General features: G+C 44.8%; 2 protein-coding genes across 3 annotated transcripts in view; one reads left to right on the top strand and one right to left on the bottom strand.

Annotated features, from left to right (window-relative positions):
- Window positions 1-600: 600 nt before the first annotated feature.
- DENND10 (DENN domain containing 10) lies at window positions 601-9,894 on the bottom strand. Of its 2 annotated transcripts, none has more exons than XM_052677316.1 (9): window positions 9,775-9,894; window positions 7,882-8,078; window positions 6,938-7,017; window positions 5,963-6,111; window positions 5,671-5,782; window positions 5,205-5,305; window positions 4,208-4,315; window positions 3,531-3,625; window positions 601-2,775 (listed from the first exon to the last, which is right to left on the bottom strand). In XM_052677316.1, exons 1-9 carry the CDS (start codon window positions 9,779-9,781, stop codon window positions 2,599-2,601), a joined length of 1,026 nt encoding a protein of 341 aa, XP_052533276.1. In that variant the 5' UTR covers window positions 9,782-9,894; the 3' UTR covers window positions 601-2,598. The 2 variants fall into 2 exon arrangements, with proteins under 2 accessions (XP_052533276.1, XP_052533274.1); XM_052677314.1 differs by lacking the exon at window positions 9,775-9,894 and adding an exon at window positions 8,248-8,359.
- Window positions 9,895-9,975: 81 nt separating this feature from the next.
- Window positions 9,976-12,144, top strand: part of EIF3A (eukaryotic translation initiation factor 3 subunit A) — a 29,454-nt gene continuing 27,285 nt past the window's right edge. The window contains exon 1 of the mRNA XM_052677307.1: window positions 9,976-10,118. Within this exon, the coding sequence (XP_052533267.1) occupies window positions 10,070-10,118 (49 nt within the window). The 5' untranslated portion in view covers window positions 9,976-10,069. The remainder of the gene's footprint in view (window positions 10,119-12,144) is intronic.

Consider the following 12,144-nt stretch of genomic DNA (forward strand, 5'->3'; position numbering starts at 1 on the left):
GAAGGAACTGCACGGCAACTTCCAAGAATCAAAAAGCCTTACTTTTGGCCAAGTGCTGCACGCCTTTGGGAGCAGCATCTCTCAGCAAATCAACAGGAACCATCGGTCATCATTTCACACTGATCCAAGGACAGAGAGGCAGTAAGACGAGAAGGTCTGCATGAAAATTTCATCTTGCACAGTCTTTGCTTCTAGGAGGAGGAAGTAAAACTGTCATCTGACTGTTCCCTACCGACAGCAGCACACCCAGAGTCTCAGCTGGTGCGCATCCTAGGCAGAGGGAAGCGCAGAACAAGCGAAACTTCTCCCCGACCTTCCAGACTGAAGTTTTATTCTAACATGCTCCTGGGAAGAAACAATTATCAAGAAAATCTAAGCAGATTAGGACTATTCTCTCAAAGTGCTGAAGCTGAGGGAAGCCAATACTTTTTATTTTATATTTTAAACCAGGACAACCAAGAGAAGATGATAAAACTGTTTGAAGTTGTAGCAGTAGTGCATTTTCCACCCAAGCAGCAGCCTCATTTCCAACCCCAGCATTGCATAACCAAGAGCTACAGCTTGTGAGCACTCAGAAATAAATTCACATAAATTAAAGGCTAGGCTGATCAGGATTGTTGTTTTTAATAAGCATAAGCATGCTATGAGTCCAGTTCTTTAAGTGCAAAATTATAGTTCATTTGTGTCACACAAGTATTAGAATACAAGATCTAAAACTGAGGCCTTCCTGCTTTTAAAAGAAAGCAAAAAAAAAAGAAAAGAAGAAACTTTTATTTTGTGTTTGAGCTTCTCTGCTTTTTGTGGCTGCCCATAACCCCACACCACCTTAATGAGGACACCTGCAGGGCTTTCTGTAAAAAGAAACTCAATTTCTCTGCGATTACAATGTGGCATTACGGGACTTGACAAAAATTCAGGTTTTTCTCAGCAGACCTTAAAGCAGATTCTGAGAATTTTCAGTGTAACTTTGCAGTTGTGCTGTTCTAACTGCTGTAGAAGCCCTAGAATAGAAACAGCAGTAATGAAGAACCATTAAAAAGAGAAAAATTAACAAATCCAAACCCATCACACCACCTTAATGGCCAAATGGGGAAAATGCTGCAGAGCACTTGGAGGTAAATGAAGGCAGCTCGTTCTCAGATAAAGCAAAACACACTGCTCTCCTGTGTTCAGAATTTAAACCACAGAGTGAGTATTTAAGGTAGAATTTGATACCCCTGAAAATAGGGGTTTATTCTGAAGCACTTCCACTCACTGACTGCAGTAGCCAGCCACTTTATACATAGATGCCACATTCCTCACCCACACTGAAACAGATCTTCTTAATGCAGTATGATACATAGCAAAAGGGCAACCCTTTTCCAAACCAATACTGCTTGCACACAGTTAGTGATGACCTCTAACAATTTCAGAATAGCAAACATCCAATTTCTTAAACAACATAAATATTGAGAACTACAGCTTTAATTACAAGTATAAAATCTCTAGGTAAAACCACATGCTACAGCCCATCTGTACAAAGGCCAGAAAAAAAAGGTTATTTTTTCTTATAACAAAGTGCTACTGCAGAATTTACTTATTTTTGTGGACATTTCTGGAGGAAGTCAGGTTGCCTGGCTCACAGCATTCCCCTGCACAGAACCTAAGCTCTTCTCAGAATGTTACAAATTAGTTTCAGGCTGCTCCATGGAAAAACAACAAACAAAACTTCTGAGTTAGAGCTATGCAACCAAACAGGAAGGGAAATTTTAATTCTTCCCAGCAGAGAGCCCCAACAGCTCCTAAAATGACTTCAGCTGTAAAGCAGCACTTGTCTGCTGCCTCCCAGAAAGCCCCAGTTTACATATAGCAATCCTGTCCTCTTTTCCCTCCACCAGAGGCGTGGGACGGAGTGAAAGGGGAAAAACTTGTAAGGCAAGAGTCCAAAAGAGGTGCTCAACTCCTACGTGAGCTTTAAAATACCTCTTCCTTTACATAATAAGGCTACCACATCAGATTTTCCCAGACATCCTTCTTCTACACCTAGACGCTTTCAAGTAGAAAGAAGAGAACTTGTCCATTTATTTGGGATTTTCAGGTATCAGGCAGTCCAGAGCAAAGGCAATATCTGACAACCTGACATACCTGGAAGCCCAGAATGAGCATTCAGAACAACTCTGTGTTCAGCACATCCCTGTGCAGACAGGCACATCCCAAACGCACTGGCTTTACAGCACACATGCTGCACCCTGTGTTCCAGACACAAGGAGAGAAGTCAGAGCTGTCTGTCACTGGGGACATGCAAGACAAACGGCTGCTACAACACCTGGCACAGCCTGGATGCACGAGCCCACACTACGTGTATAAACACCCATGTTGTAACATGAAATGCAAGAACCATACACACAAAGTTACAGTTGGGGAAAGGTGACAACAGGAATGTTATCAGATATACCTCTGGATGCTCCAGGTCAAGCTCCAATATTCTGCATTACATCAAGGTAAATATGGCATTCACTCTTACACTTTTAATTTTTCCATACAAAAAAATCAGGTATTCCTATTTGTACATCCAAGACAGCTTTTGGAGTTGGTCCATAGTCCAGAAGTGCATCAGATTCAGATTTTAAGCATTTGTTCAGCAGCTGCTAAATGAAAAAGAAAATTTTCTGTAGCTGGTGGAAATCGCTTTTGTTTCAGAGCTTCAGAGTTCAGGGTTGGTTTTTCATTGCCATCAGAAACTTCAGTAAGTGAGGCTAAAGTAGACAAGATTTCTTTTGTCTTCAGAGAAATATCCTTAAAGAACCAAAAAAAAAAAAAAATTAAGCAACCATAAGTAAGGGATGAGGTATTACATGTTTTTAAATCTTACTAAAAAAAAATCATAAGGAATAAAGAAAATGAGACAAATAGTTAATTTTGAATAAAGGCCCTATTTATTCCATTGCAAATTTGCAGCAGCTCTTCTCTGGTACAATACTGATGAAAGGAGCAGCTGATGGAACACAGCCACTCCATAGATTCTTCTCCCTGGCCTAACTGAGCTTTTTTGATGAAGCTGCTCAACACTGAAATGGGCAGTGATCCATTGAATAGGGCAGGAAGTAAAAAAAAAAAGAACAACAACAAAACAAACAAAAACAAAACTTAAATAAATGAATAGATTTTATAGCTGAGAACCCACATATCAGTAGCAGTCATTCAGAGGTATTGATAGTACAATTGACAATGTACTGAGCAAAATACACACTCCATAGGGTAACACTGCAAGGTTCATTTCACTGGAAGCCTCAGACTCCATAAGATTTCTGAAGTTTCTTCAGCAATGTGGTGACCCAAGAGATAACATAAACCAAACAGGTTATCCTTACAACTGTTTGGAGAATAAAAATGCTCCTTTGTAAGAAAGTAAAGGGTACAAAACTGCACATGACTCTACATGAGCCCAATTCCCAGTAACCACTTCCCTGCTGCTTCCCCTGCTCCTGCCAGATACTATGTGATACAAGTAATTTAAGTGAAATTAAAAGCAAAAAACATTAAAAATTAACCTTAATGACTTGGCTGTCTGATTTGTCTGGATCTTCTGCAGATTGAACAATTAGCTGCCCAATTTCTTTGTGAAGTTTTCCCATTGTCATTGCCTCTAAACAAGAAAAAGAACACGTTCATGTAAAAAAGACCATTCCTGCACTACCTAGAAATGTATCTGAAAAGCAAGGCAAAACAAAGAGTCCTCTTCATCCCCGCCACGTGGTATCTATCTGTAAAGGCAGCAACCTGAAATGGTGCAGCCATGCTGGCACATGCTAACTGTCCACCTCTAGGGCAGCCTTTAGCAGATACCAACGAACAGCAAGATGACCAGCACGTACAGGCTTCTCTTTCAAACAGTTTCCAATCTCCAAGTATTTCAGGCAACGTTTTTCTAAGGATTCATGTGATATCTCTGCATTCAGTAATCCTCAGCTGAATGTCTCTCCCATGTAATTACTAAACATAAGTGCTTTCAAATCTCAGTTACACATTTGTTGGAAGTGAAAGCACGTCTTTCTAAATTCCAAATTTCTCCAGCATGCCAAGGCCTCCATAAAACAGAAAGACAGGATCTTCCCTATTACATTTTCAGAATCAGTCTGGCACAAGTATTAAGACTGCTTAGGTTCAGCAGTTACTACCAACTCTAAGATAAAGAGACCTCAGATCCAAAACACTCAGAGCAACCAACCTTTCACTACAGGGGAAATGGTGATCTCACTGTCTGCCAAATTCACATACACATCATAGAGGTCTGGTCTACTGTTCACTTCAGAATCTGTACATCCAGCAATGTAACCTGGAGAGCAGAGTTTTGTTAACATTATCATTTTAGTCTTGCTTGATAAATAAAAACAATTCCAAGACATAGTGGAAACCCCCTACTACTACATGTAATACAAAAAGGCTGTCAATTTGAAATGTTAAACTCCTGCTTTACTACTTAATTTTTTATTTGCAAGTGAAAAACCCATCAACTTCCTTAAAAGAATATCCACTTGAGCCCCTTGTCACTAAGTCACTATTAGATTACAACTGAGGAGTGAAAACAGCAGGATTTCTTCTTCATAGCACACCAGCTGAGCAAGCTTGGAACAGCTTTTCTCTGTGAAAGGCAGTCAGCTGAAACAAACACTCTTAGTAATGCAGAAGAAATACTGAAGATGACTGGTGTTCTTGTTCATTATGCTGTATAGAGAAGCCTTGTACCTGCCACAGTCTGTATCATGTTAACCTTCATACAGGCAAAGGGCCCCTTCCTGCAGAATAAAAATCTGGAAATTCAGACTTAGGAACTGAAAAGAAAATGCTAAAAATGAAGTTACCAGCTGCATGCAAAAGTTTGAAAACAAATAGCTTATCTAAAGTGAATTGCTTCTGTGCGACAGTAGGGCTTTTTAATCCCTCTGATCATAACGTCAGAAGACCCTCAAAGCTTCTTTTCATCTGCATGAGGAGTAGGCTGATGGGGATGCATCCAAAAACACCAAATTAACGAGTTATCTTCAAACATACTTGCTTAGGTATTTGCTTTTTTTTTCCTGAAGAAAATCACATAGTTTACTTTGGAACAACAGCAATAGCAGTAGAATATCCACTTCTACCCCCAAGAGCACTGGTGTAAGACCCTGCAGCAACAAACAATGAAACTAAGTTTTGTTCATATTTTATTAACGAATCGTTACTACCTGTGCAGGCTTTTAAGGCTTCCACTTCCTCTTCATTTAGATGTACATAGGAATGAAGAATTGACCAGTCCTGCCGATGCCACACTAAAGCAGGCAAAGTCCTATGGAGATGAGATCAGTAGTTGACACACAGTACACTTGTACCTGCACTAAAGATTCACAACACGAAAGGCAACTCATAAGGAAGAACTAACATGACCAGGTCTCAGTACACATATACACTAAATGCAGAGATTTCTGCTATCAGTGCAAGCAGAACTTATCATTCATTACCCAGTTAAATTTCTTTGTCTTAACTAAGCACAATGGCTAAAGCCCTACGAGGGATTTAAGGGGATTTCAATAAACATATTCAAACGTATTCTGATTTTTTTTTCCTCCAAGATTTGAGCACTCTCAATGAAAACTCAAGATTTGTTTGACTTCTAGGAGTAGGTGGGGAGGGACTGACAAAGTCATACTGCACCTGGTAAATTCCTGGATGGCTTCTATCCTAGGATGGTACACCACAATTCTCTTCTTTAACATCAGTGCTGTATATAAGATAACTGTTTCCATCCCAAACTGAGATACTATATCTAAAAGGGAACGGAAGAATATTTTATAGAAAATATACATGCTGATGATTTCATCTGTTTAAAGAAGCTCAAGAACAACAATACAGGTAACACTTCACACTATTTACTTGAAGAGCATATTAAAAATTGGATTGTAAATTACACTGTACAAAATAAATTAGAGTTTTGGTATTAGTTAACCTTTAATGGAACCAGCAAGGTAAGCCTTCCGAGCATCGAAGTCTTTGCTGAGGAAGGATCCATTTTCTTCACTTTGGCAGACCCCCTTTGTAAGGACTGCAATGTAACTCTCCATCATTTTCACAGGACTTCCATACTTCAAGTAGATTCTGTGCAGACAGAAAGAATCTGGGTTTTGGACCATAACCAGTACCAGCAGCCACATGAATAAAATGACAGCATCGCAAAGAGAATCCACTAGGCAAGAATTCTTATTTTGGACACTTGGTTGAATTTCTAGATACTAAAATAGGAATCTCTTGACATGCCTACAAAAACTTGTATTTTAGAATCAACGACTAACTTCTATTTTGAGTGCACTGTGTTGCAAAGGAACTAACATTTAATAACATAGAAATGTGTAACAGTAAGGCCTAAGCAGGTGTCCAGACTAAGGATTCCTTGCACACACAGAAGGTATCTGCCTCACAGAAAAATATCTACTTCTAATATTAATGCAGAGCACTTGACTAGTTTTGTCTAATAGCCACATACCATTAAAAAATTCTCCCATACTCTTTGCTAAATGATGAAAGAAAAATGCAAATGTACGTCCTTACTACTCACTAAACACAAACAAAACTGTTAGCTGTCTATCAGGTAACAAGGGACGTTGTAGCCTAATTTAGAGGTTAAGGTCAATTAACTACCAACCTTCAATTTCAGCTAGACACAAAGTTATATCACCTTTGAAACTTTATTCACTGCTGGTAAAACATACTAGGCCTGAAGCTTCTAACACCTACTGTATGAGCTCAAGATAAGCTCAAATCAAGCCCAACTCCAGAGTTTGTATAATCTGCTTCAGTTTGTAGGACTGAATTTCCAGCAGATTGCTAAAACAAGTATTAACACAACATAATGACATTTAATCTTTTGCCTTGGTAAGATCAAAACACATATGTAGCATCACCTAAAGACAACTTTTATACAGACCTACAGAGTATCCGAGTGAAAGCTGCATACTTCTCTGGGTTGAAGTCTTTGGCCGTCAGAACAATGGAGAAGTGGGTCACCTGAGCAAGGCACACACATAGAAAAAAACAGAGCTTACTTAACAGCCCCATAAGGACAATGATTGTTACATACTGAACATTTTGCACTCAGACAAGATGCTTTAATACAAATAAAGTGAGTTAAAGCAGTAGATTCAAGTTACTAAACTGCAGAGAAGGCTGAGCTAATGGATTTCTGATGCGACTCATCTCCATCAAGTGAGATCTAAGACATATTATCATTTGCTTAACATATTTAACACGTTTGCTTTCTTTTAAATAGCATCTCCTACTGCCTTTGAGACAGAACTAGGTATGTTTTTATATTGTTCAGCCTCATAGCTGATAGGAGCTACGGATTGAGGAAAGGCAAGGAACATTGTGCTGCAACATTCTGTATGCATTCAAAAGTATCACGTTGTACTGCTCCTTAACAATGTAGGATCAAATAGAAAAAGGGAAGAAACTTAACAGACAACTTAATGATCTTTATAATAGGCAGATAAAGGAGCAAATTCAGTCTTCTGTTCTTTAATGGAGTGGAAAAGAAAGTAAACAGTGTTACTCTAGGTTCCTAAGAATAAGAGTTCGGGCAACAGGAAAGACTGTAAAACTTTTTTTGATTAAACAAAAAAGGATGAACTTGAAGTGCAATAGCTAATATAGTAGCATCTCCGTTTTTACACTTATCACTCAGTTTGGATTCCACTCATCTCAACCTTTCCCAAAAGCAGCCAGTCGGACAGCTGGGTAGGACCTGCATCCATACACACACAAAACCTCACGGCACAAAAGGGCAGCGCAGTGTTTGCAGTTAAGCAGCAGAGGAAGCTCTGCACAAGTCTTCCTCGTGCTCTGCTGAGGAGCCCGCAGGCCCAGCCCTACCTTCTTCAAGGCAGGAGAGTCTTGAACTTCCACCGTGGTGATGTAGAACCACGTCCTCTTGTACTGGCCGAACACAAAGGTATGAAGCAGTTTACTCTCATCCGTAAGGCAGCATTTCCGCAGCAACAGAGCCCTCAGCTCAGCCGTCACAGACGGATAACACCAAACCCACAAAGCATCTCCGTTGCTGTCTTTTTCTACGGCGGAAAGACGGGCAGCGTGAGAACGCCAAGCGGCAGCAAGGAAGCGAGATGACTGCCTAACCACAGCCGGATTAACGCCTCATCCTACGCGTCCAGCTCACGCGCTTTACGTCGCTCGGCGTTCCCCGTTTCCGAGCTCGCCCCGCCGCAGCCCGGCCCTTACCGATCAGCCCCACGCCCAGCAGCAGCTGCGTCTCCTGCTCTGCCATCTTCCGGCCCCGCGCCCGCACCGCCCGCCTTCCGCCCGCTCCGCTCCGCCCCGCCCCGCCGGGCCGCCATTTGCTGCCCTCTCCATCGCGCTGCTTCCTTCCTCAGCAAACAGCTCTCGTCTCTCTAAGACGCGGCGGACAATCGACGTGAAGAACAGAGGTTGCGCTGCCGCCCTCCCGCTGAAGTGACCTCGCAGAGCTGCGCCCAAACGCCCGGTGTTCCCAAAGGCTGAACGAGCCTCGTTAAGGCAGCAGTAATTCACAAAGCTCAGTCGCTTCATTTGAGAACAGAACCCGGGTTGGAAGGGACCTCAAGGATCATGAATCTCCAACCCCCCTGCCACATGCAGGGCCACCAACCTCCACATTTAATGCTAGACCAGGCTGCCCAGGGCCCCATCCAACCTGGCCTTGAACACCTCCAGGGACGGGGCATCCACAGCCTCTGGGCAGCTGTTCCAGCACCTCACCACTCTCATAGCAAAGAACTTCCCCCTGACATCCAACCTAAATCTTCCCTCCTTCAACTTAAATGCATTTGCCCTTGTCCTGCATTGTCAATCCTCTCAAAAAGTTGATTCCCCTCCTGTCTGTAGGCCCAGTTCAGGTACTGGAAGGCTGCAGTGAGGTCACCCCCCAGCCTTCTCTTCTCCAGGCTGAACAAGCCCAGCTCCCTCAGCCTGTCCTCACAGGGGAGGTGCCCCAGCCCCCCATCATCTTTGTGGCCCTCCTCTGAACCCTCTCCAACAGCTCCCTGTCTTTCTTGTACTGGGGGCTCCAGACCTGGACACAGTACTCCAGATGGGGCCTCACAAGAGCAGAGGGGGACAATCGCCTCCCTGTCCCTGCTGGCCACCCCTCTTCTGATGGAAAAAAAAAAATAAAAAATTACTGATGGAAAAAAACCATTATGTTTTACAGCTCCCTTCAAAAACCTGCCCAATCCAAAACTTCCTGGGGGCTATCAGGAACTTCAGAGATGTGTATTAAAAGTGGAGTGAGCTTCCTGAATAGCAGATGATGCAATTAAACTATAGGAGGTACACGGTAGCACACCTGCAGCCCACTGCTAGCATACAGATTCACTGCAGAGCTGTGAGACTGCAGGGTCAGCAGTGGTACAGCAGCACAGACCGGTGTGCTTCAGGTGCATGAGGCTGTGCTGCAGCAGGCAGTGTGTGATGGTCTTAATGGGCGTTACGTTAATTGCATTAACTGAGAAGGCTGGCTCAGCACTAGCAGTAGCTGAAGGAAGGCTGCACTGGCAGTATAACATATACATAAGTGGACTTTTTTTTTTTTCTTCTTTTTTTCTAATTAAATCATGCTTGGACATAGCTCAGAACCCAGAGGGAGGCAGCTGGCTGTGTTCGCAGCTCCATCTGCGGTGCCAGCAGGCATCTCACTGCAGCGCTACACGCTTCTGCTGGGAGACTCCCCATTCTGGCACCCACTGGCCCCAAATATCCCATCCCTCGTACGTTTCATTGCTGCTGTGCCAGGAGTTTTGGGTTCAATTCACGTGTCTTAGCGTTACTCCATCTTCCCGTGTCAAAACAATCTTTCACACCCGACCACAGCACCGCGCCTCACACCCCCTCACAGAACCCCACTCCACACACAACGCCCCGCCCCCCGAGAGGGGCTTCCGCTTCCGGCGACGTCACCGCGCACGGCGGCGGGGCCCTCCCTTTCCGGCCTCGCGGGCTGCTGCCTGAGCACGGAGCGCGCTGCCACCGCCGCCGCCCTGTGAGGAGAGCCGAGGCCGCCGCCATCATGCCGGTGTACTTCCAGCGGCCCGAGAACGCCCTGAAGCGGGCGAACGGTCAGTGCGGGCCGCCGCTCCCACCCTCGCAGCTTCGCCCCCGCTCCCCTGAACGCGCGCCGCCACTCGCGCGGGGCTTCGGATACCGAGCCCCCCGCCGCCGGCCCCTCGGTGTGACGCCTCGGCCTCCGCCGCCCCGGCGCCGAGGAGAGGCCGGCCACGAGCGCCGAGGCGCCGCCCGGCCGCAAGGAGCGGGGCAGGGCCTGCCGCCGCATGGCGCCGCGAGGCGAGAGGAGGCCCGGGCGGCCGCGAGGAGAGGGCCCGACTCCGCCTACCGGCCCCGGCTGGGCCCCCGCGGGCGGAGGCACAGGGCCGGCCTCGCGCGGAGGAGGGCGGCGGTGGGGCCGGGGCCTGCGGAGGGCGGCGGGGAGTGAGGCGACGGGCTGCGGCCACGCTCTGCACGGCGGCTCGTTGCCCAGCGCTGCGTCCGGCGCGGCCTCGCCCGCTTTTGGGGAATGAAACCGGTCTGGGCCCAGGCGCTGTTCCTCGCTGTTGGCTGCGCGCTTAGCAATCCCACACCGCGTTGGTGCCCCCGGTGAGAGCGCTGGTGATTAAACGCCTCCAGCGCCGCGCAGGCCGGTTTGCCTCTGCATTAGAATGCAAGTTGGAGCGCGCTGTGGCTGCCTCTTGCTGACTGCTAAGCATAAAGCTGGATTGGATGCGTTTATCAGCTGTCTCCTTTCAGGCTAAATATATGGCTTTGGCGCTTTTCTTAATAGTGTCCTATTTTAAGCACCTAGCAAGATGATTTGTACCATTCATTGGTACAGAGTGGTGCACTCAGACATCCAGAAATTACAGCTGATGTACGGGTCTGGAAATGACAGCTGGAGGGGTGGGTAGTCTGGGGATTGGATGCAATCCAGTAACTTTGTATCTTGAGATCCAAGACATGTGGAATAAATATGAATCTCCTCGAGATTTCTAATCTGAAATTCATTCTATAGTAATTTCTATACACACAAAACATACAAAAAGAATATCAGATCCAGTGTTTCCTAAGCCAGAGCTGAATTTTAGTTGTCTTCTTACTGGGAAAGGTGCCTGTATGCTAGTACACTATCCTGTGTTCAACTTCAGAATTTATGGGCAGATGAAGTTCTCGCATCACTTGACCATTTCTTTCTGCTTTGCTGCTACTGAAGAGCATTGTTACCTTTCCACCTCTCATACTGCTATAAGCCTCCTAAGTCCTAATGAATTGAAGGAGTGGGCCATAAGGACTGGAACAAAAGGAAGCGTTTTCTAGACAAACGCTGACAATCCTAAGCCTTCACAGTCTGAATGGAGAATATAACAAGCTGTATCAAGTTTTTGCAGACAGTAGGGGCTCTTTCTAACCATGTCCAAGTAAAATAAAGGGAGAGAAATCATTCGTAAGGTGTATTTTTCAATCATGAGAGCACAGTTCTATGTTAAACTGATGTTTCAAATTGGAACGCTCAGTGCTGTTCCCAGTTTTATTGCTTTACCCACAAAACTGAAGTGAGCATGTATTTTGTGCTTCAGCTTCCCTGTGACCTTGATGTACATATAAGTAGGAAGTGTTGGAGTGGTTACAGATATGTAGATGTGGAGAAAAGACTCTTATGTTACAAAAGATAGTTGATCAAGGCCAGCCCTTGGCTGTTAATATCTGGTGCTGCTGTGTAGTCAGAGATGCAGCTCAGATTGGAGGAGAGCTGTGTTACTCATGGGGTTGAGCCTGCTCTCTGCTGGAGGTGCTGGATAGAGAAGGACATCTTTTCAGCTTCTTGAATATACTTTTTTTCATTCCTCAGTTTGAAACCTCCCCTTAATGCAGGGTTTGGGGTTAACAGTGATGTAGTTATCAAGGTGTATCTGGTGTTCCAGTCTGCTTAGAGCTTCAGTTGCTGTTTTAGACACCCTTTAGCATTTTTAGTGCTATAATGTAAAAACCAGAAAAAATATCAGTCCCACTGCTTTCCTGGGGCTGATGCTTTTGCATCTGCTCTGTCACAATTGTTTCCATAACTTATGTTTCTGCTGTAAGACACAGAGGCAT

This window comes from Tympanuchus pallidicinctus, unplaced genomic scaffold (genome assembly GCF_026119805.1).
Source record: "Tympanuchus pallidicinctus isolate F22 unplaced genomic scaffold, pur_lepc_1.0 scaffold16, whole genome shotgun sequence".
NCBI classification, from domain to species: domain Eukaryota; kingdom Metazoa; phylum Chordata; class Aves; order Galliformes; family Phasianidae; genus Tympanuchus; species Tympanuchus pallidicinctus.